At 39.0% G+C, this 23,330-nt stretch overlaps 1 protein-coding gene across 26 annotated transcripts in view; it reads left to right on the top strand.

Annotated features, from left to right (window-relative positions):
• The window catches only part of EPB41L3 (erythrocyte membrane protein band 4.1 like 3), a 213,553-nt gene that overhangs the window by 161,677 nt on the left and 28,546 nt on the right, over positions 1–23,330 (top strand). For 20 of the 26 annotated variants that reach the window (XM_070420613.1, XM_070420611.1, XM_070420603.1 and 17 more), the window contains exons 4-12: positions 478–582; positions 2,465–2,507; positions 7,539–7,614; positions 9,669–9,887; positions 10,243–10,330; positions 15,200–15,352; positions 19,013–19,110; positions 19,792–19,967; positions 22,907–23,127. In XM_070420613.1, the coding sequence (XP_070276714.1) occupies positions 478–582; positions 2,465–2,507; positions 7,539–7,614; positions 9,669–9,887; positions 10,243–10,330; positions 15,200–15,352; positions 19,013–19,110; positions 19,792–19,967; positions 22,907–23,127 (1,179 nt within the window). The remainder of the gene's footprint in view (positions 1–477; positions 583–2,464; positions 2,508–7,538; positions 7,615–9,668; positions 9,888–10,242; positions 10,331–15,199; positions 15,353–19,012; positions 19,111–19,791; positions 19,968–22,906; positions 23,128–23,330) is intronic. The other 6 variants (XM_070420604.1, XM_070420618.1, XM_070420625.1 and 3 more) reach the window with 1 other exon arrangement.

The raw sequence follows: 23,330 nt of genomic DNA, 5'->3' as shown, positions 1-23,330 counted from the left end.
GAAAGTTTTAAGGGGAGGTCTAAGACAAGGAATAGGGTTCATTCTTCTCAGGCTCAGAATCTGGTAATATGGGAATTAAGTTTGGGTTTGTTGAAACATGGCTTTTGTTGGTCCTTGAATACTCTCCTTTACTGTTGGGATTTTTATATTTCACAAGATATTTGGGGCCTCCAAGCACCACATCATTCCCAGCTACTTCTGTTAGAAATCATCTGCAGGTTAGCTGTACTTACTCAGGGACCTTGATGATTTCTTGTTTATTGTAGAGACAGGCTGTTGCAGGTGTAGATCCACTTAACTGAGCCTTTGTCCTGGTGAAAAAGGAGATGGTGAAGTGTGATCACACTTGGTCCTCCATCCATCACTTACTGTCTATTTACAGCAAGCAGGATTTTAAGATTTGCCTCTTTTTATTCATGGCAGTTGAGGGAACTTTGTTGAGTGTGTTGACTTCTCTTTATGTTCTGTTTTCCATAGAAACGCTCCAGAGGCCAAGTGCTGTTTGATAAAGTATGTGAACATCTGAACTTGCTAGAAAAAGACTACTTTGGGCTTACATATCGAGATACTGAAAACCAGAAGGTGAGTAACTAAAAGCAGTGCAGAATACTAGAGCTTGAGCTGTTGCTCATTACTGCCAGAAAGTGAACTAGAATTGAATTGGTAAATCTACCCCACCTCTCCTCAAACTCCCACATTTACTACTGTGAGTCCCTAAATGCTACTGATCACCTCATTTCTTCATAAAGGAAATTATTTTTTTTTTTCGCTTAAAGTATTACAAAGGGTATTACATAAGTGTCCTTTTTTCCCCCCCGCATAAAGGAAATTATTAACTGCTTCCTTTAATCTCGAGTATTGTGGAAACCATAAAACTATGTTTCTCTTCAGTTGTTTATGGTTCCAGGAAAGCATTTTATATGTTGCTTTTTTGTGATGATATATTTCAGTATATATCATCTGATATATGAGCCAATGAAAATTAAATACATTGATACTTATATAGAAACCATGCTCGAGGCTGCTCTCCTCTTCTTAATTCATCTTATTATGCTTTCCTATTCTTGCCAAATCAGAATATGAGATGAGTTGTTGGCTGACCTGACGCTTGTCTCATGTAGTTAGTAGGTATTTAATGTTTAATGCAATACCTCTGTAGACTCTACTCTCTTATACCTGAACTAGTGGCCCAGTGCACAAAATTCATGCAGGGAGGGTGTCCTTCAGCCCAGCCTGAACCCTGGGACCCCTCAGGGGATGTCAAATTCATGCACGGGGGTGGGAGGGTTGTCCCTCAGCCCGGCCTGCAATCTGGAACCCCTCGGGGGATGTCCGACTGCCGGTTTAGGCCCGATCTTGCAATCCGGGACCTCTGGCTCCTAACCGCTCACCTGCCTGCCTGCCTGATCGCCCCTAACCACTCTGCCTGCCAGCCTGCTCTCCCTCAACTGCCCCCCTGCTGGCCTGATCATCCCCAACTGCCCCTCCCCGCCGGCCTGATTGCCCCCAACTTTCCCCCCTTTGCCGGCCTGCTCGCCCCCAACTTGCCCCCCACTGCCAGCCTGATTGCCCCCAACTGCCCCCCACTGCCAGCCTGCTCACCCCCAACTGTCCCCCCTGCCGGCTTGCTCGCCCTCAACTGCCCTCCCCTCCTGGCCTGATCGCCCCTAACCGCTCTGCCCCAGCCCCACCACCATGGCTTTGTCTGGAAGGATGTCCTGAAGGTCTCCCAGTCTAATTAGCATATTACCTTTTATTAGTATAGATAATGCAGTCTCTTCAGAGATTTACCTCCTGAATCCCCACAACTACCTGGAAAACAAGGGAAAATAAATTGTTTCCATTGTATTGGTGTAGAAACTGAGTCACAGAAATTTTGTTCACAGATGTTACATGTTTTGGTGGTGTGCAGTGAATCATATCTCCTGGATTCAGTGGACAATGTCTAACTTCACTAGTAAACATCTTAGTGTTCTGATGAGGAAACTCTTACATCTCAAGCAAGCATTCATTTGTTAGGAAAGTTTTCTAAGTAGGTGCCCGAGAATTTGTAATCACAGAAGTCACTGTGTGGGACTGAATGGCTCGGATAACATTGTGTCAAATTACATGTATCTTTAGTTTATTCTAGTAATTTGTTTGAACATAAAATCCACTGGTTTTTGTTTTGGGTTTTTATCTACTCTGTTTCTCTGCTAGCTTGAGTCCCTGAAGTCATTGATTGTACAAGAAAAGAACGTTGTTAGAGTGAATTGTGGACACCACATTTTTTTTCACTCGACCAGTGCCTGGACCCTCGCAGGACCTGGCAAAGGGGCAGCAGATGTGGGGGAAGGGCCCAGCGTGGAGGGCCTTCCAGCAGCCACTCACTCTCAAATACGCCGAGTGGGTGTCCCTGCCAGGTCAACATTAAGTCATGTTTACTCTTCTCTGATTCAAATTCAAGCTATCGTTTCCTTTTCAGAATTGGTTGGACCCTGCTAAGGAAATTAAAAAACAGATTCGAAGTAAGTTCTTTTGGATTATTATATGTGAAAATGTGAAGATTTTCTAAGGGTGGGGTTGTCTGAATTGGTAGCGCATACTCGCATGGCTGGTGTGAATACAGTGTTTTGAAAAACAGAATAAAATCTCAAATTTTATCTTTGGCAGGTTAGTTTAGCTCAGATCTTATTTTTAATTATCACAACTCAGAAATAAAATAACTATGACTTTTGACTTATTCCCTTGCCTGTACACAGATGTGAAATGGGATTTAATCAAGTGATGCTCCAATTGGTACTTAATCATTTAAAAGTTCCCAACTTAATTATTACTGTTCCAAACTTTATTATTAAAAGTGAAGCAAAAGTAATAGTCATTTAATAATTTAGAAATGGAATAACAAGTGAGACTAAAGTTTACTGTGTGGTGACAACCTCTTTTCTTGGTCCTTAAAGACAAGGTGAGAAATGCATATTACTTAGTAGAATATAATTTGTAATAGCAGAAAACTAGAACCAACATAATTTATCCATTTATGAAGAAATTATTAAGTCACTCAGGGAATACCCATACCTCTAAATACTAAGCAGCTATTACATAGAATGAAGCAGAATAAATATGTCTTAGCTTTCATTAGTGAGACATTAATGAAACAAATCATATTTTTTATTATTATAATATAAAAGTTTAATAATCTTGTGTGAAATCATTGACTGATATATTTAAATTAATTCTTCTTGGGAAATACACTATTCTTTATTATTTTTTAATTCTTCATTGTTTGAGACAAATCATATTTGTTTAAAAAAAGTTATGCATATATAGGGGTGTGGAAAATTTTTGGAAGAGCACAAAAGATATTAACAGTAAATACCTCCAGAAATGGCATTGCAGTGTTGGAGGGTAGAGAAAGAGGAATTTTAAAATGTTTATTTTTAACCTTTTTTTTATTTTTAACCCTCTGGCTTTTACCATAAACATGGATAACTTTTATAATTTTAAATAACTACTTAGTGTTTTAAAGTAATTATTTTTATCAGTCAAATCTAGATTAATTTTCCTGAACAACTAATTTTAGTTTATAAATTTAAGACCAGCTTATTAATAAGAACATTCACATTGAGTTTTCCACCACTTACTATTAGAAAAGAGATGTTTTAATGCCTTTGAATATGTGTAATATTAAAGTACACCAACTATTAATAAGAAGTAATTAGTAGTGAGCAGTTTGAAATGGTTTAATACTAGATAGTATCACAAAAGAAGAAAAAGCTTACTATACTTCTAGATATTAAAGAGTCTGATGATTATTTATTACAACGATAACATCTTTACCACATTTTTGAGAAATTGGATGTATTCATTAGCCAGAAACTTGATAATTAATGAGTAGTTTGACAAGTAGCGATTGAAACCAGGGACAGCTATGAGTATGATAAGTAGGTGAAAATACTTTTTTTTGTTCCAGAGAGTCTGAATAAAAAATTTAAGATGATGACTGTATTCTAAGAATCTTTTCGTGGAGTTTTTCAAAGCAGATATGCTGAACATAGCTCCTAACATTTTATGGCCTAGAGTCCTCTGTATTCCCCTAACTAATGAAATGCTGTTTTGTATTTGGGTGATTTATAGTTTCAGAGCACTTTGAAAATACATTAAATGTTCCACAATAAGTCATAATACTGTTATAAGAAAGGCTGTAAAAGCAGTCAATTTTCTTTTCTTTGTTATTAGAATTTTTCCCCTTAACTCTGTCTCCTACACTTCCTTTCTAAGGGGAGAAAGCTAAAGGGGCAGTCGGAACATGGGATTTAAAGGGTATTTTCATCGTGCAGATCAGGCAGTGGGTGCAACTGCAGCATGAACTGAGTCTTGCAGATAAAGGAAGAAAGAGAAAGAAAAAGTTGGAATTTTTTTAAAAAAGAATTTCATATTTTTATCTATATTCCTTATTGTTTTAATACACTAAAATGCTCTCTTTCCAAAAAATTTACATTCACCCAAGGCAGAGAAGTTTTTATTAAACCATTATACTTATTGAATCATCATCTCCTATTCCTAGTACAAATGATAAAATATGTTTCCATCCTTTATATGCTGTGGGCCAGAGTATGTCTCCAGAAAGGAGAATGGCAGTCAAGTTGGTACAGATTTTCAGTTACAAATTTATGAGAAATAGGAAATTCTGAAAACAAAGAGTTCGTATGAAAAAATTCTAATTCTAGTCATCGTTTGTTCATATCTTATCTCAAAATATTTAAATATACTGCATTTTGTGATTTGATTATGACATAATAATGTCATGATTTTGAGTATACGATATATAGTAACTTATGCTATAAATGCGGTATATTTAGAGATTTTTAAGATTTGGCAGGCATAAAAGACTAAAATTTAATATTTTTCATAAGGATGAGCTCTTCAGTTTCACAGTTTTCTATTTATTATAAATTTGTGATTTAAAATCCTATATCAGCATGTAGGAGCATCATTTCAATGCGCTCAAGCTGTTCCCTTTTCTGTTTCTAACAGGCCCATCATCTGAGCAGACACAGGCAGTAGCCTGTTCATTGCACAGTCATATCCTCCCAGTGTAGATGGTAGTTTTCTTAAACTTTTTCACTGATTCAAAATAATGTCCTATAAAGCCTGGTAGTTATTTTGGGTTATACCTTAGGAGAGTGGATTCCTTAGAATTGGTGATTTCCAGTGTGGTCCCCATGACCACTGTATTAGAACCACAAGTAGGTTTATTAAAACCACAAGTTCCTAGGCCATATTCCAAATCTCTGGAATAAAATTCTCTGGCTGGAGCCTAGGAATTGACTTTTTTTCTTCTTTTTTTTTAACCCTCACCCGAGAATATGTTTTTTATTGATTTTAGAGATAGGGAAAGGCGGGGGGGAGAGAGAGAAAAAGAGAGAGACAGACAGACAGACAGACATTGATGTGAAAGAAACATCTATGGGTTGCCTTCCTGTATGCGCCCTGACTGGGGCTTGAACCTGCCACCTTTTGGTGTACAGGATGACACTCCAACCTATTGAGCCACCTGGCCTTGGCAGGAATTATTTTTAATAAGCAGCTCAGATGCTTCTTAGGCCCACTACAGTCTGAAACTAACGTTCCTGGATTGAGGATTTTTGCATTTAAATATTTTTTTCTTACACTTTTATTCTTTTTAGTTTCCAACTTAGAATGCTTACCCTGAATTTATTATGAGAGTATTTAATTACATACATTGATAAACTAGTCATTGAATTCTAGGCATACTTTAAAAATTGTAAAAGAGCAATAAATCCATTTCCCATAACTAATTCATTAGTTTTAATTTCACTTGCTTGGGTGGTGGCGGGAGTAGCGGGTAGCCAGCTCTTTTTATGAACCTCACCAGTAGCAGGCATGGAAGGGACCCATTTGAGCAGAAAGTGAATAGAAATCAATAGGAAGGTAAAACCAAGTCAGACTCTTTTTAGAATAACAAAGGGTCTTCTTTTGAGAACAGTGGGAAAATAATCACTAGAAGTATATTTGATTGACGGGTATTTTATGGCTTAGAATTCTTATAGCTCATGTTTCAGGAATGTTCTAAGTGGTTTAAAAATAATATTCACCACCTAATTATACTTGGTCTTATGCCAAGTCCTTTATAAGACATTTCATGGTAGTGCCCTGCCATGGGGAACTTTAGGTGTAATATTAGTGGTAGTGTGACGAATAAACTAGAATAAGTGAACCCAATGTAGGTAACCTAGGCAGCTAAGTATTAGTCACATACACAAGAGACTAATGCAAAGAAAGAAGCTAGGATGTACAATACTGTCCCTTCTGAATGTTTGGGAAGGGCTCATAGAAAAAAATGGACTTTCCAGAAGTTTCTTAATGGGCAGAGGGAGCGGTTGGAAGTGGTAGGAGAGTGTTGACACTTAAGAGTTGAATTGGGGGGTCACAGACAGTGAAAGGAAGACTATGGCTACGTGAGGCATAGATGAAAGCCTTCCAGTACCGAAGCCAGGAGACTGGAGGGAATTTTTCAGCAGGGCATTGAGAATACAAGCGGCCCTGCACCGTGGCACTTCTAGTGTGGTTGCTGGGTGGAGGGAACAAATGGATGCAGTGTCCCAGCGAAGGAGCACCCAGACCTCAGTGAATCACTGCATTCAAAGGCCAGAATAAAAGGACAGGATGAATATAAGTTAAAGAAGCGACCACATACAGATAAAATATAAGAAAGAAGAAAAGGTTGGTTTTCACCCTTATAATGATAAACTATACATGATTAGAGATACTATTACTAAATGGAGAGCTTAGGAAGGCTTAATAATGTTCTGAATGTACGTGTGGGCTGTACAGAAGAGTAGGCACCTGTGAGGGGACAGATGCCGCAGGATAAAGAACAGCAGTGTGTAAAGAGTGCCCGTTCAAATCATGGGCTAAGAAGAAGGTGTGGAAATTGGTGATGCATAGTAAATACACTCAAGCATCCCTTTAATCAAAAAGTTCCCTGGGTAAGAAAAGATTTTCCCGTGGCCCATAGAGCAGCTCTCTTCTTAAATATTCATTACAACAAACCTTCCCCATAAAATAAAAATATCTTGAATAATCCCTTGACATGTGCTATAATGGTATTTGACCTGTAATAACAAAGCAGAAGGGACAGAGGAAGTGGGATTATATCTATAGTGTTGGTATGTGAGCTATCCAGAACTTCACAGCAGTAGATCTACTCAATTCCAGACTTGTCTGATTGAGGATTATCCGTGTTCACTTTTTCCCCCTCTTCCGAAGGCTTAACTTTGTTCCTGAGAAAGGGAGGAAGTACAGTCCATTTCCTCCCTAGTTAGAAGTGCCTGTAAAGGATTTGATTGGTGAGAAGATTAGAAACTGGATGAAGTTTCAGACTTATCTGTGGATTTCATTTAAGGGAGACTTTCCTGTTTTCCGTGGATGATCAAAATTTGCCTGGGTGTTAGAACCTGGAGTTAAGGTAGCTCTATCATAAGTATAAGGGGATTTTCTAAGGCTTTATGCTAATGTTTCTCTCATTTCTGCAGATGGTGCTTGGCAGTTTTCATTTAATGTGAAATTTTACCCACCAGACCCCGCCCAGCTATCTGAAGATATCACCAGGTACTTGGCTGTAAAAAGGCAGGCTTCTTGGGAAAGTTGTGCTTCTCTTAAATTCTCCAGAAAAGAGCATGCTTACATTTGGTGACCTTATAATCATCCACAAATGGCAAACAACAGGCAACTGAATGAGAGCAAACATCTGATGAAAAGATCTGCCAAATCATAACTGTTCGTAGTTGAATCTTTGGTGCTAAGCCCATATTTCCCTCTGCCTGACCCTGGTGGGAAGACATGCAAAATTGAGGTACTGTCATCCACCCACCACAGCCAAATTGGACGGGATTCAGCCTTAAATGATATAGCCATTCTTAGTGCTCATGCTTCAAAACTTAGAGTAAAAAATGTGTCTTTGGATGCTTATGCTTTTTATATAACCAATCTGGTACTTGACAGCCCTTAAAAAAAAAGAAGTCAGACATACCTACACACATGTACATATGCAGATAAACATAAACACATGTACACTTAAGAGTTTACTTTCCATGACCTACAAGGGAAATGGTTAATTCCTTTTCACAAAAGAAGACATTAGGACAGGAATCCAGTAAAACTATCCTGGCATGGTAACTGGGCTCTGAGTGTGAGAAGGTCCCTCTGTGAAATGGTCCCGGGTGCGATGCACATCCTCGGCTTCTCTGCGCCCCGCTTCGGAACCGACTCTCACTCTTTGGTAGTAAGTTTAGAGCCAGCCAGAGCGGTTTTGTGCAGTGTGTGCTGAATCTTCTGTGTAAACCTCACATCTGTGGGAGGTTTTTCAGAATAGGGAAATTACTCAGAAAGCTTCACTCTGTTGCTATGATTAAAAATAACTTAAGAGACATTTTAGGTAAAGGAGAGAAACTACTCCAGAGTATTTATTCTATGATTGCATTAAATTGGAAAATTTATAATTTCTTATTTTAAAATACTCCTGAATAATCTTGAGAACTATTCAGTGGTGGCTAATTTATGTCTGTGGAGCCGGTACACACCTAGGTTTGTAATTTAGTGCATGGTTGACTTATATCTACTGGTATAATGTGTGTAAAGCCCATAAAGTAATTAGACATTTTTACATCTGAATTACATGGAGTTTGCTTATATCATTAGCTTAAAGTCATATTTAGAGGGACCTTAAGACTTTTTCCTAGTCCTCAGCTTCATATTAGCAATTTATTTCTCATATGAAAGTTACAAGGTGTATTTTATTATTATACCTGTATGCTGGGCCATGAAAGGTATTAAAACTTATCAATGGCAACACTTCCCTGGGAATCTTCCACAATTAGTTCTATATCTGTAAACCTTAAAAGCAAAATAACAAAGGAGATAGGTCAGCTATTAATGGAAATATTTTTATGTTATCTTGACAAAATTATTTGGAAAATGTTTTATAGTCCCCAAATCTAAAACTGTTTACTTATACTGATGAGATTCTGAGTTCTTAAGGTAGTAATTCTTCAGTTAGTCTTCATATTAGTTGGGTCTAGGGAATTATCTTTAAAAAATAAGAAGTTGAAACCGAAATCATTCCTTAATATCAAGAGACTACCTCACCAGGAATGTAGGAAATTAAGAACAGAGTTTACAATGGCATAGCTGTTGAGTTACCTGAAATTTGTCTCAGTCATATGGCAAAATACCAAAATAAGATTTCCTTAAGCCTAGCTGGGACTTAATAATTATATTTAAGAACACCATTTTTATATTATAATACCCTTCCAACCAAAAGTTTCATGGAATGTGCTAGGGACTATTCATTTGATTTTAAATGTTACTTTAAAAGGTGTTAGAAGAGTATGTCTTTAGGTTATTTTTTTACTCTGTGCTTTATTAATAAAACCCTATTTTATTATAAACATTGACTTGTCCTTAGATGCACTTAAATATTATATTTTTGTGGCCAAGTATTTTCTCTTAATATCCTCATCAAAATATAGATGCTAGAAAATGTGTCCTTGTGTGATTGATTATCCGATCGGGAGAAATTGCCTATCCAACAATATGTGCTGAGTGGTCTCCTTTTCCGGTGTCCCAATGCTGGCTTTCTGCTTTGTCCTCTTGGTTACCGGAAGGTACTACCTCTGCTTACAACTGCGAGATGACATCGTGTCCGGGAGGCTGCCCTGCTCCTTTGTCACCCTTGCCCTGTTGGGCTCCTACACTGTCCAGTCAGAACTTGGAGACTATGACCCTGATGAATGTGGAAATGATTACATTAGTGAGTTCCGCTTTGCACCCAATCACACTAAAGAACTGGAAGATAAAGTGATCGAGCTGCACAAGAGTCACAGGTTAGTGGCAGAAGCCTGAGAACAGTCCATTTAATAAGTTGGGCCTTGATGAGTGAGCGTCCCTTTCTCTCTGCACTTTTCCCAGAACTGACGTTGGTGTTTTGTGGGTGGGACTTTAGTAGAGTAGGGGTCTGCACTGGCTGGTACAGTTCTGGGATAGTTAGGTTCTTGCTTAGAATGTCTATTTGTAAGGTTTTCTTTAAAAGCCATCTTATTCTTTTTCTTCTCTCAGATACAGATCTGCTGGGCCTCTGTGGGGGCTCACTTATTAGGTAGCAGGGGGGCTAAATAGGAAACATTTCAGCTTCTCCAGGTAAAAGCAGAGCAGCATTGTAACCCTTTCTTTTCTTATCAGAGGAATGACGCCAGCAGAAGCCGAGATGCATTTCTTGGAAAATGCCAAAAAATTATCCATGTATGGGGTAGATTTACATCATGCCAAGGTATGCTTTTCTTAACCCCCAGACTTTTTATTTAGTTTTATTTAATTCAGTGCTGTTATTGCTATAGCTCGTGATTTTTACTTCAGTGCATGTAATCCAAAACTTTGGGCATTCAAATCTGCGTTTGCTCTTTAAGGCCTGTCCAATGATAAAGCACATTTCGCGCCGATATTTCACTGAGGGGTTGGCTCAAACTCACAGTTCTCGCGGTCTGAGCCTCTGATTGCCTGTTGATTCAATTGGAACTTTTATCTTTACCTAACACGCTCTGAGCTCGCCCTGCCTTTCCTGTCTCAGTTGTATCTCCCACTTTGTGCTGACACATGCCCTTTGCTCCTGCCAAACCCTGTCTCTGGCCTTTCCCTGAATGTGCTCATTTTTGCCTGCACTGTCCTGCTCCTTTCTGTCTGTCTGTCTGTCTAAACTTGGCTGATTGTCCAAGACCTAGTTGTCACATCTACTTTGTGTGAAGTACTGCCTGTGGCTCTGTTCTGATTTCCCACCAGACACTCAGTAAATTCATGTGAAGTTTAAATAACACCATGCAGTTGAGGTATTCCGACAAATAGCCAGTCCTTTGAAATAAGATTGTTATTTTTGCAGTTCAACTAGAATTAACCACCCAGGCTAAGGCTCCCCTGGTTGCTTGGCAATTGTGAAATGTTAAAGTTGTGCCTTGGCTATTTAGTCTTGGGAAGAAGGAAGTTGGGACCAGCCGTGGGCAAACTACGGCCCGCGGGCCGGATCCGGCCTGTTTGAAATGAATAAAACTAAAAAAAAAAAAAAGACCGTACCCTTTTATGTAATGATGTTTACTTTGAATTTATATTAGTTCACACAAACACTCCATCCATGCTTTTGTTCCGGCTTTCCGGTCCAGTTTAAGAACCCATTGTGGCCCTCGAGTCAAAAAGTTTGCCCACCCCTGGATTAGACTGTATGAGGGGGAGATTGTAAGGATGCCTAAAGCAGCTTTTACTCCATGTCATCCTTTTTCTAGAATCTGTATTTTTCAGCAGTGAGAGAATGAGTGCATGGACTATTAGTCTGTTACTTGAACAGCTGTGAATAAAGAACTGTAGCAGTAAAGGCAAGCTTTCATGAAAACTGTTATCATCAAAACTTGAGAAATTTGTTAGGATCTTAGGGGTGGATTCTGGCACTTCAGCAGTGTTGAAAGATCTCTGACAAGGTAACATTGCTCCGGTTATGGGATGTGCCTTTACTTCTAATACACAGAGTAGCCACCAATTTCACGATCTGGGACTCACAGGAAGTTAACAGGCTTCTAGTCAAGGGAGTATCTTATACAGTCAAGTTCAGGGCCAAGGCATGAAGAGCATTTCAGCTGGCTCTGTTCAGGCAAACAGCTCAACAACCCTGAGTCCCATGGGAGGGAAATCTATGGTCTGTAGGTTCTGTTGATGCTACAAGTGGGCTGCTCCCTGGATGGCGTTTGGACCAGAAAATGGTGGCCACTGAGTGAACGCAGGTTTGACTGGTTATGACTGTGACCATTGTGCCCCTCAGACAGGATGTGGACTTCCAAGGGCTGAAGGCCTGAGCACTAAGCAGCATGATCTCCGAGGGTTGGCGGCCTTATCCCAGGGCTGGGTTGGTGCATCGTGCCAGACTCTTTGACATTTGTGTGTAATTAGCAGGTCTGGCTCTATTTACCTTCCAGTTTATTAGGTTTTCTCGCCTATTTTGTAGTCAGAGAACAAAGGCGTTTTATAGTTTATGCCAGGTATAAGGCAGGATGAGAATTTAAAAAGAAAATAAGGACACACACACTAGTAAGATGTTATCTTAAGAGTTTTTCCTTAGGTGACTAAAAGATAAGGAAACAAGAAGGAAGTGAAGGTTGCCTGAAAATGTTAGTGGATCGAAAGCTATTTTTTGAATTACATTGCACATGATGATTCACTTGCTGCCCAGGAAAAATAAATAAATGAGAGGTTAGGGCATGCTTTTAGGGAAGTGCAGCTCGGGATGTATCCGTGTTCCCATCAGTGAAAATAAAATCACTTAACGTTGCTCTAGCTACTGAATTAAAATGGGTAGCTGCAATAATATGATTTGAATTTATGCCAATTAAAAAAGAAAGAATTAAGGAAGTGCAAATGCAGCCCGTAGAAGGATTTCATCTGAATATTAAGTATAACAAATGATTTGGTTATGGACTCCATTTTCTCATGCAGCCACACTCTATCATTTTAAGAAGGGAAATTACTGAATTAAATTAGAGCTCATTTCCAGTCATCACTGGATGACATAAAAGACCCTGAGCTGTAGGATCTGTTTAGAAAGTCTGAATTGCTATCTCTAACTCAAAGCTCTGTATAAAGAATAAAATACCCGTATTAGCTGGAGGTCCCTTGTTTGGGAAAACCTGTTCTAAATGCTTTGTTTTCTTCTTAGGAAGACTCTCTCTGCTTGTTTGTCAGCTAATGTCTGTCTGAATAGGCTCTGTGAGAGTCATTTATTTCATAGAAGATTCTAAAATGTAGGTATAAATCCACATCGGATATCCCATGGACCAAGTGATAATGAAGGAAGGCAAAGTTTAAACAGTGATTTGAAATTAAGGGAACAGCATGCACATTTATTTTAATTACAGTAGACTGAGCCTATCCAGGTCTTCCTTCGGTACTCCCTGCTAAAAGGAGCATTAAATGTGTTCGTTGGTAGGGAAACACACATGTCCCCAAGATAGGCTGCCAAACGAGCTTTCAATACACAGTTAGGGCTGTGGCCGAAAACTTGAGAAAAAAGGTATCTTTTTTTTTTTTTTGCTTTATGATTAACATAATGAAGACCACCATGCAATTTAAAACGCCACTTACCTGATATTGTCTTTCTTCATTTGCCAAACGTGTAATGGCTTAATTAACCCATGCTAGGCAGGCACTAGCTATGACCATGTGGCTGCAGAGATTAAATTGAGCTCTTGCTCTCAACCAGCTGTGGTCTTAAGGAGAAGGCAGGTAGGTGGGAGTTGACTGCAGTACCTTTGCTGGGGGCGTGCTGATACAACAGAGTGATAGGGGGACACAGAGCAGTTCATGCCAGAGGGTACAGGAGAACAGTGCAGGGCAAAGGAGCCTTCCCGATCTTCCCCAGGAAAGGATGCTGTTTTCTTTGATGGAAAGACACTGATGAGAGATTTAAAAATAGGTAAAATACTGAAAAATGTTTGAAATGTCCTTTCCCTCTTTAGCTCAAAGGCATCTTTTCTAAACTTTTATGTTCTTTACCAAAAAGAAAGAGAATCAAAGAGCAGTTACTCAGACCTGCATTTGTAGTCATGGCGTGAGGTGGTCACCTCTGAGCTGTCGTGTGAGCAGATGGGCTGGGTCTGAAGGCTCAGTAATGCCAGGGACTCGTCAGCATCAGGTTATAGCTCTTTAAATTGCTCTTTCGCATTAAAGCCCGTGGTAGGTGGTGGGCAGTTTCTGGACTTGGAGGCCTCAGGTTTTATGTCCTGCTGTCAAGTGTTCCCACGCCTGTGATTTCATACCTAATGGAGCGATAGATTTCAAAGGTAAAATGTTTTCTTTTAAACCAATTATAAACATATATGACCAGAGATGGACTGAAATATTTATTTTTTGCTTCTGGAAATGTTCGTCTTGGACCTTGCACTGACAGGATTTAGGCAGTAAATTCCCACAATATGGACGAGTCAGAATCTCCTATTTGGGTTCTGCCATTTTCCTCTGTGGGGCTGCAGAGTGACTCAAAGTTGGGGGCAGCCCTGCTGATTAAGGTGATAAAAGACCCCAGCTTCTTCCCCCCACCCCATGTACCCCCTACTCCCAACAACCATCGAGACAGGGTGCAGACTGCGCCTCACACGCAGTCCTGCCTCTGTCCTTCGTTTTCACTCCACTCAGGTCACCACAGATGTTCATTTTACATGGATTCCCCCTGAATACAATGCTGAGGGGGCATAGACTACGCGTGGTGTGTCTCTTAAACTTTATATAACATCTCTGATGACCTCGGGGACCTCTGGGCATCACATACCCCTAGGAAATGACCTAAATGTGGAAAGTACAAATAACAAAGCAAATTGCAAATGTAGCATGATCCCACCTTTGTTATAAAAGACTATACACATATATAAAAATCTATCCATATTTCTGTGAATCATATTGTTAAGTGTGCTTACCACTGGGCAGTGTGTGTGTTGGGGCCTGTTGGGGAAGTGCAGTACATACTTAAGGGAAAAACAACACTATTTTATATTTAAATTTTACTCTGGCAATAATGGTATATAAAGAAGATTGAGGCTCTTTTTAAAGGAACAAACTCCAAAACACTCATAAGAAAGGATAGGGCCCCTCTCTTAGTATACATATTGGTTAAGAGTGCTGCCTCTGTAACCAGGCTGCTCACATTCAACTGGGAAAGATACGTAACCGCTCTGTGGCTCAGTTTCCTCATCTGTAAAGTGGGAAGAATAATAGCAACTATCTCAAAATATCCTAGTGAATATTAAAAGGGTTAATATATGTAAAGTATTAGGGCAGTGCTTGGCACTCAATAACCGAGAACTGCGGCCGTTATTTGTGTGATTAACACACCTTCATCGGGTTGGCCTGTTCTGTGTGCAGTATTTCTGGATATCCTGGATACCTGGGTGAGCAGGCTTTACTTTAATAAATCTCCACAGTGATAAATATCTTCATTTGAAGGCTATTATTTAATGGTAATGTTTAAAAATGGCTGCAGTATTTTTCTTACTTAAATTAGACCTTCAGGTAGTCAATTATAGATTCTGTTATGGAGGCTTAAATATTGTACCCAGCCGTAAGTGGAAACAAATGAGATACTGACCCTTTGTCTCTTGCTTCTATTTTCCAGGATTCTGAAGGAGTAGAAATTATGTTAGGCGTTTGTGCGAGTGGTCTGTTGATATATCGTGACCGGCTGCGGATAAATAGATTTGCCTGGCCCAAGGTTCTAAAAATCTCATACAAACGGAACAACTTCTACATTAAGATCCGCCCGGGTGAGGTAAGTAGACCCAAATTTGCATGTACATTGGGAAAAAAGGAACCTGATAGCAAACAAATATGTAAATGACCTGCTCACAAGTTCTCAGCATCTCAGGACATAGTTGGTGAGTTATGTCTAAATGCCTAAGAGAATTTATTGTAGGTTCGTCCAACAAATAGGTAGAAACAACTGTTCTTTTCTTTTCCAGTTTTTCCCATAGCATACATTAATTGAAATTACTGTTTTTACATATTTTAATGTAAAACCCAGATTCATGACTAATGTTCTGTTTATTTCAAGCTGTGGTATAAATGAAAGTCATTAAACTTCTTTGTGAATGAAAGATTTCTCCCTACCAGTTCTATTGTTGTCTCTATGCTCCCCCTCTCTCTGTCTTCCAAATCTGACAGTATCTTTTTTAAAATTATATTTTTATTGATTTGGGAGAGAGATAGAAACATCAATGAGAAAAAAACATCATCAATCAGCTGCCTCCTGCACCCCTCACCCCCACCAGGAATAGAGCCTGCAACTCAGGCACGTGCCCTGACTGGAATCGAGCCAATGACCTCTTGGTGCATGAGTCGATGCTCAACCACTGAGCCACACCTGCCAGGCAATCTGATAGCATCTTAAGGTGGATAATTTAGAGATAATGTGCAACAAGGTACAAGAAAGATTAGAATGAGGGTCACAGAGTGTAAATTATGTAAATGTTCAACAACCTAATATATTGTCACCTTTTTATTTTAAATCAGAGAAGTAATGAAAGAGTCAAAATTGTTAACTAATCCTTATTCCTTGGACAACAGCATCTGTGATCGACATATTTGTATTATCCTTAGTGGTTTGTACATAATAGGTAGTAAGTACCAGCTGTATCTGGTTAATAGATAATTAATAAATATATCCATTTCTGATCAGTATGATTAACATAATGGAAGCAAAGCTCTAAGATTGCAGTTCATTTATGTCTCGGAACATTTTCTGGCATAATATAGAATCATATCCTGTCTTCAAAATCAGTCTACCCACTGGTGGAAAATACAATTAAAATATCAGACTACAAAGCAAGCAATAATGTGTAGTCTATATATAAAGTCATCCTTGTTTCTGAAGACTGAAATAATCTGTAAGCTTTTCACGTAAATACCCGCAATTACAGTAATATTAAAAATATTTCCTAAAGATTGCATGTTATACTTATAACTGATAAATGTTCATTTGGATTAATTAAACATAAGCAAGCATCTGTTTATTGCTATGTAACATGTTGGGCATTGGAAATAGAAACATAAATATGAATTTGTCCCTGTCCTTAAGGGACTTTATATTTGGCACAGAAACAGACTCGCACACTTGGAACTATGTCATGATACAGATGAGATGATATCCGATGGACATGGAGTGAACACGGTTGTGAGAGGCCAGCAGGGAATAGTGGAGAAGTGCATCAGTAGACAGTAGTGAGCTGAGAAAGGTTTTAAATTAGGGCGTGTCATAACTAGATGAACACTTGAGAATGATGGGTTTCTTAATGAATTAATCTGCTTTGTAATGTGATGTGATAAGACCTAAACTGGAGCAGAGGCTCTGGGAATAGAATGGAAGGGGCACATTTGAGACAGATTTCAGAGGCAGAACAGGACATTTTGGAGACAGGATGGGGGAAGGATAAAGAGGAGAGTCCGGGATGATCAGTCTCTCAGTTTGCACAAGAGAAGGCAATGGAGATGATATTATAGATGAGAGGAAGGGGGGGATGAATTTAAGGAAAAAGATTGAAATTCCTTTGGGACAGATTTTCAGGGGGTAATTCTTACCTAGTAAGAAATATAGGACTTGAACAGAGACATCAACTGTATACATTTTAATCAGGGCCTTAGACATGGAATAAATTACCCAAAGAACAAGAGAACTTAAAGAGGAAAAAAGAGAGAGAGACCCTATAACAAAAAATCGGGTAAGACCACTTTTTGAGAGAGGTAGGCCAAAGAGGAACACAGGGAGATTAACAGCCAGAGAAAGGAACAAAAGACAAAAACAGTCACAGATGACAGCGAGACGAGATTCAGGGGACGTGGTTAACTGGCAGTGCCAAATGTTACAGAGAAGGTGCAGGTAAGAACTAAGAAAATTTCATCGCAGTTGACAGGTCCTGTTGTGACATTTAAGAGTTCAGGAAGGAGTTGGGAGCCCCTGGCAGGTTGCAGTGAGGTAAGGAGTGAAGGAGCTGAGGCTTCTCCGTCAGGACGTGTAGCGTGAGGAGTGAGAAGATTCTGGCTCAGCAGAAACAGGCTCAAAGGAAGTTGTTTCCCTCTCTTTTTTATAATCATATTTATAGGCTGAGAAGAATGAGTGAGAAGAAATTATTGGTAGCCCGAAGACTCTGAAGAGGTTGCAGTAAAAAGAATACAAAGCACCTCGAGCTAGATAAACATTTTAAAAGTCTAGCGCCTCTATTATCTTGAGAGAATCTCCCCAGCTTCTTACATGAGCAAGTTGATGCTTTTTTTTAAAACCCCTGACCTTTGCATAATGCATGGCACCTATTAGAGGCAGGATGAGTAAATGGGGGATGGTTGAGATACAATCCACAATACTAGGTTTGTGAGTCGACTGGGTCCATTGGACAGTGGTGATTTTCATGACCACCACTGCACATGAACTTCCAGAGGGAATAAGAAATTGGGAAAGGCAGCTGCAGTTAAAGCAACCTGGATGTGTTTCCCAGTCTCTCCCCTGCCCAGTCCCTCTCAACAAACAAGAAATAGAAGTCAAGCATAAGTGTATCTCACACGCCATGCAGAGGAGCCCTCTCCTTGGTTCTTTGCCACGTAAATGGCTTTTGCTATTGATTATGTCAATAGTCAGGAGGTTTTGTGCTCTTTGGGAAAGGCTTTATTGTCTAAGATGATTGCCCTCTGGTGGCCTGATGCATACTGTCCTCAGAGAATAAAAAATTAATGAGTAGCTGCAATGATATTAAAATAATTACTCGGGAAATCAGATATTCCACCTTGGAAAATCATATGACTGATAGAGTATCACCTGAACTATAAATGCTAAGTAATATGAAAATGTGTTCTCCAAATCCCTGATCTTATATATAATATCGAGAGATGTTACCATTTAGCATGATAATCCATACTATAATGCACAGATAACATCAGCAATACCTGATACCAAGTCATCAAATACCTAGGATATGTGCATATTTCCAGACCAGATATTAGGAGAAAATGTCACTCTGAGAATGCTATAGACTTTAAACCTTTTGTTCATTTCTGTATCTTCCATTTGAAGTCATGATGTCATGGAAGAAACAATGAAAATTAGGCTTACATATGAGATCAGGACAAGTTGGTCTCTGGAAGGAATCCAAATATCCTTGTTTGCATTTAGTTTTCGTAAGATCCATACTGATACATAAAACATCTACTATATGCATAATGTAGTTGTCTATACCCACAGCATTTTAATGAGATAGATAGAAGATATAAGGAGGGTTTTTTTTTCCTTTTTAATGAATGCATGTGTATAGCATGAATTCCACACAGAGCAATTGATTTAGTAAGTAAAGAGTTGTGAGTGGTATTTTGATTTTTAAAATTATTTGCTTTTCTGTTACTTGTCATTTTAAACTTGATTCTACTCTTCAATGTTTTCTAAATGTAGTTTGAACAATTTGAAAGCACCATTGGGTTTAAACTGCCAAACCATCGAGCTGCCAAGCGTTTATGGAAGGTGTGTGTTGAGCACCATACATTTTTCAGGTGGGTAGAGATCAATTTGCTTTTTTCCTAAGGAAAAAAAAATAGAGTGCCTGGCATTACTTATACTGAAAAAGATTGTTGGGAAGAAGAATGTGGAAGCATAGCCTTTTTAAAGTTCCTTCAAGCTCATTGTCACGAGATTTCTTAATAAGAAATCCTAAAAGAACTTATGACTAAATTTGAATAGGTTTCCTTCATTTGTACTATATTGATCTGCTCCATCTCCTCTTTATTATCTTTAGTACCTTTTCATTATTTTTGCAGGATGTCTACTTCAAGTGTTCAATCCGTTTCTTACTATTTCAGTAATTTCTCAATACCTGACTAATTAGGGCCATTAGATTTGTGTCTATACAATAACAAATTATCACTGTCCTTCCCTACCATCACCTACTTAATTGCTCTTGGGGCTTATAGAACCACAGACTCTCCAGTTACACGGGATGTTAAAGTCTGCTAGTCCAACCCAACTCCCATTTTGATTATAGCCTCGATAACATCCCTAGTTGATATGTACTGTGTTAATTTTTTTTCTTATAAAATCAGATTTATTTCATTGCATTTGGGTGTTGGTCCTTTAGTACACAAAGCACTTTACCTTTCAGAACAGAGTAAAAGGGTAGCATTCTCAATATTTGATTTACTATTCTTTCTGGTGTGTTTTTTCTTTACTATCTTTAGATTGTTGTTACCAGAAGCACCTCCAAAGAAATTCCTTACCTTGGGCTCCAAGTTCCGTTATAGCGGCAGAACGCAAGCCCAAACCAGAAGAGCCAGCGCACTGATAGATCGTCCAGCCCCTTACTTTGAACGCTCCTCCAGCAAACGTTACACCATGTCTCGCAGCTTGGATGGAGGTAGGCATCCCTACCCTGAATACTCTATAGTGGCTGCCCACTATGGTGAAGCCATCGTGAGCTGTCAGTGAACATAGATCCTCTTGGGTAGTAGGAAATGGAAAGCATTTTCTTTCTGGTCTGTGGCTGACTGGCAAGTTTTAACCATCCATCCTCAAAAACATGTGCCTTTGTGAGTAATGTCTGTGACTTTAGATTTATGTAAGATTACATGGAGAACGAAGAGCATAATTTTCTTAAGCTGGTACCCTGAATTTGGAGAAAGGTTCTCTCATTCTAAATATGGTAGTCACATACTCTGTAAGGAATCTGGTTTCCTTGCCAACGGATCTTAAAAGATTGTCAAGTTTGTCTTAGACGATTTGTTTCAGAAAGAAAACTCTAAGTTAAATGTATCCCTGTTTCTAAAAAAGAAATTATGAATAAAATGTGACTCATCAGTCGGTAAATAATAGCTTCTAGAAAGGATGACAGTCAGATAACAGAGCAAAGGGCTGTAAATTAAATCCTCCTGACGGACTGGGAGAGCATTGTCTATAGATGTTGTCTACTGTTAAGTCAAATGTGTAAGTAAAACAGGGAGAAAATTGCCTAAATAACATGTTTAAGGAATGGCATAATCATGAGTTTTCCGCAGGTTTTGTTTTGTGGGATGGTTTTGTATTGTATCTATAGTTACACGCAGATGTGCTCTCTGCTACAAGACTTGGCAGCTAGAGGAATACTTAACTAGGAACTGAGCCCTGGCCAGGCCTCCTCTTCTCATTCCAAGCACCTGGAGATTAGTTGTTTTACGAAAGACCTAGCCTGTGCGCATAAAGAGAGAGACGTTTCTGGCATGTGTGTACGATTTTAATAATAAGCACAAGCATAAATAAAAAATAAGGATCACCTTCTTCCCTACCGTCTTGCCTCTGCTCACCACAGCTCATGACACCCCAGTGTGGTTGGTGGGGTGACAGACCCCCTGAATCCCCTGATGAAAAAGACTGTATTTTCCTAATGGATGACGTTATATACAGTTTATAGAAGAAGCAAAAATTGTGTTGTTAGTGCTATGTTACATATGTTCCTACTAAAGTGGAAAAAACACTCACCTGGCGTAGGTAAATCCAGACTGAAGTCCAGTTCCTCTACCTGCACAGTAGTTGGTGAATGACTTAAACTCTCCCTGTCTGGTTTTTACTCATCATCCATAAAATGGGAGTCAGGCCACCTCTGACAGGGTTGTTGCAAGACTGAATAAGACATACATCAGAGCACTGCTGCTATGGATGTAATTATAATTACCCCAATAATTATATTGATAATTATCTTACAGGCTTTTGTGAGGCAGCCTAGAAAGTTATTACCATTTGGTATCTTCTAAGAGTTTGCTTTTTTCAGAATATCTAACTTAGAGCCATACTTTTAGAATAAAATGTTGATTAGGACTGTTTCAGGTTGGATTAAGACACTCATATATCCATGTTAACATTGAAGCTTTTCTTCGGCATTGTCTCACTTACTCTTCTTTCTCCTTTAGAGAATCTCTGTAAACTGTATTTTATAAGTCATTGTTAAAGGAGCTTTTGTAGAATCACCCCTTTTCCCCCTAATACCATCCTCTTTGTTCAGTGATGTGTACCCAAAGGAACACATGTGTTATGAATGTTGTTTGCCTCATGACCTTTTGTGTGATAATGATTACTGAGAAGACAGAAGACAATTGTGCAATAAATATACTAATATCATGCTGTCTCTTCCTCCCTGCCCAAAAGTGATGTTAGTATGTGTTGTCTCTCACTCTTTGGGGTTCTGTCAATTCTAGTGTGTTTTCTGGGCTGCTGAGCTGGGGGCCATGGCTGCATGTGGGCATAAAAACTGCTTTTTGCAAAGTTGCAACTTCTGTGGAGCCTAACTGGCCCGTTAGGAAACTATATCATATGAGCTTTTTCATCAGTACAACAAGATATAAAATATCTTAGTGAAGGTATTGTAGTGAAATGATTTACTATTAAAAGGATTTCAGAATATTTTCTTACTTTTATATAAATATGAAACCAGATTATATTTTGCCTGTGATTAACTACTATGTGTTTGAAAAACAGCATTTATAAGTTTCTGAAATATGGTATTTAAACCTAAAATAATGAGTATCAAATTTTAAAAATTTAATTGTTGTAAGCATCTCTTTCACTAAGACATTTCAGCTGGGATGAAAGGCTGTATCATATCTTTTATGTCTGCATGCTTTGCCTTTGCATGAATTTCATTAACAATGTTTGTGTCATTTTCCCCAAATATTAGAGATGAATAAATAATGCATATCATGGCAGATATGTGTGCATGTGTTTTTTTAAGTGCAGTAGAAATTAAAACATTTTTGCGCTTCAGTTATGGAGTTGCCATTGGAACTTTATAATTTCTGCCAAGATGGTTAATTTTGATTATTACCCTTGTGGCTTTTATACTATAGGAAACTTTTCAGATTATTAATAATAACAGGGTGGGTGTTTTTTTTTAAATTTCAGTGCTCCTTGGTGAGTGCCACTTTCAAAAATATGTTCAAAGTCAAGTGTACTAGATCAATGGTCTACTGAAAATATTATTAGTTGTGGAACTTGCCAAGTGTCTGGGGTAACAAGCGAGGTGGCAGCTCAGCCTCCCAGCCCACCTGGCACACATCCTCACCATGGAGCCTGAGAATGGATGAAACGATTCTGGTGGCTTCAAGAGATGAGCATTGAAATCATTTTGAAACACTAGTGTAGAGGATATCGAAAGTTGAGTCTGTGCTAGCGCTTAGACGAAGGTACCTGCTGTGTTGACTTATCTTTTGAAGATAAAGCTGGATTTTTCCAGGGGCATATTGTGCGTGATGGGACAATTGGTGCTATTCATCTGTCTTCTGACTTAACTATTTCAGACCTTATTTCTTCCATTGTATTTGCTTTTAGCATCAGTGAATGAAAACCATGAAATATACATGAAGGATTCTGTGTCTGCTGCAGAGGTTGGTACTGGCCAGTACGCCACAACAAAGGGCATCTCTCAGACCAACTTGATCACCACTGTGACTCCGGAGAAAAAGGCCGAGGAGGAGCGTGATGAGGAAGAGGACAGACGGAAAAAGGCCGAGGAAGCCACTGCTGCCGCGGCAGTACGGCCCGAGGGAAAGGTACTTCTCCCAGGCTGCCTCCTAGAGCTCGCTCAGACTTCTGAGAGCTGCCGAGTAATGCTGAGAGCATAAACCAGGAATGGTAGAGACTTAGGCTAATTCATCTTTCAGCCTTAGTCACATTCTTATTATCAAATTTAAATGATTTCCTCGGTCGACATTTTTCCTCTGGAAGGATTCCCTTTCAGCTTTTTGAGCATTTT

This window comes from Myotis yumanensis, unplaced genomic scaffold, assembly GCF_028538775.1.
Source record: "Myotis yumanensis isolate MYYU_CA2020_CCGP unplaced genomic scaffold, mMyoYum1.0.hap1 SCAF_7, whole genome shotgun sequence".
Lineage (NCBI taxonomy): Eukaryota > Metazoa > Chordata > Mammalia > Chiroptera > Vespertilionidae > Myotis > Myotis yumanensis.
Note: the sequence above shows the minus strand (reverse complement) of the source record. Positions and strands in the feature narration are given on the sequence as shown.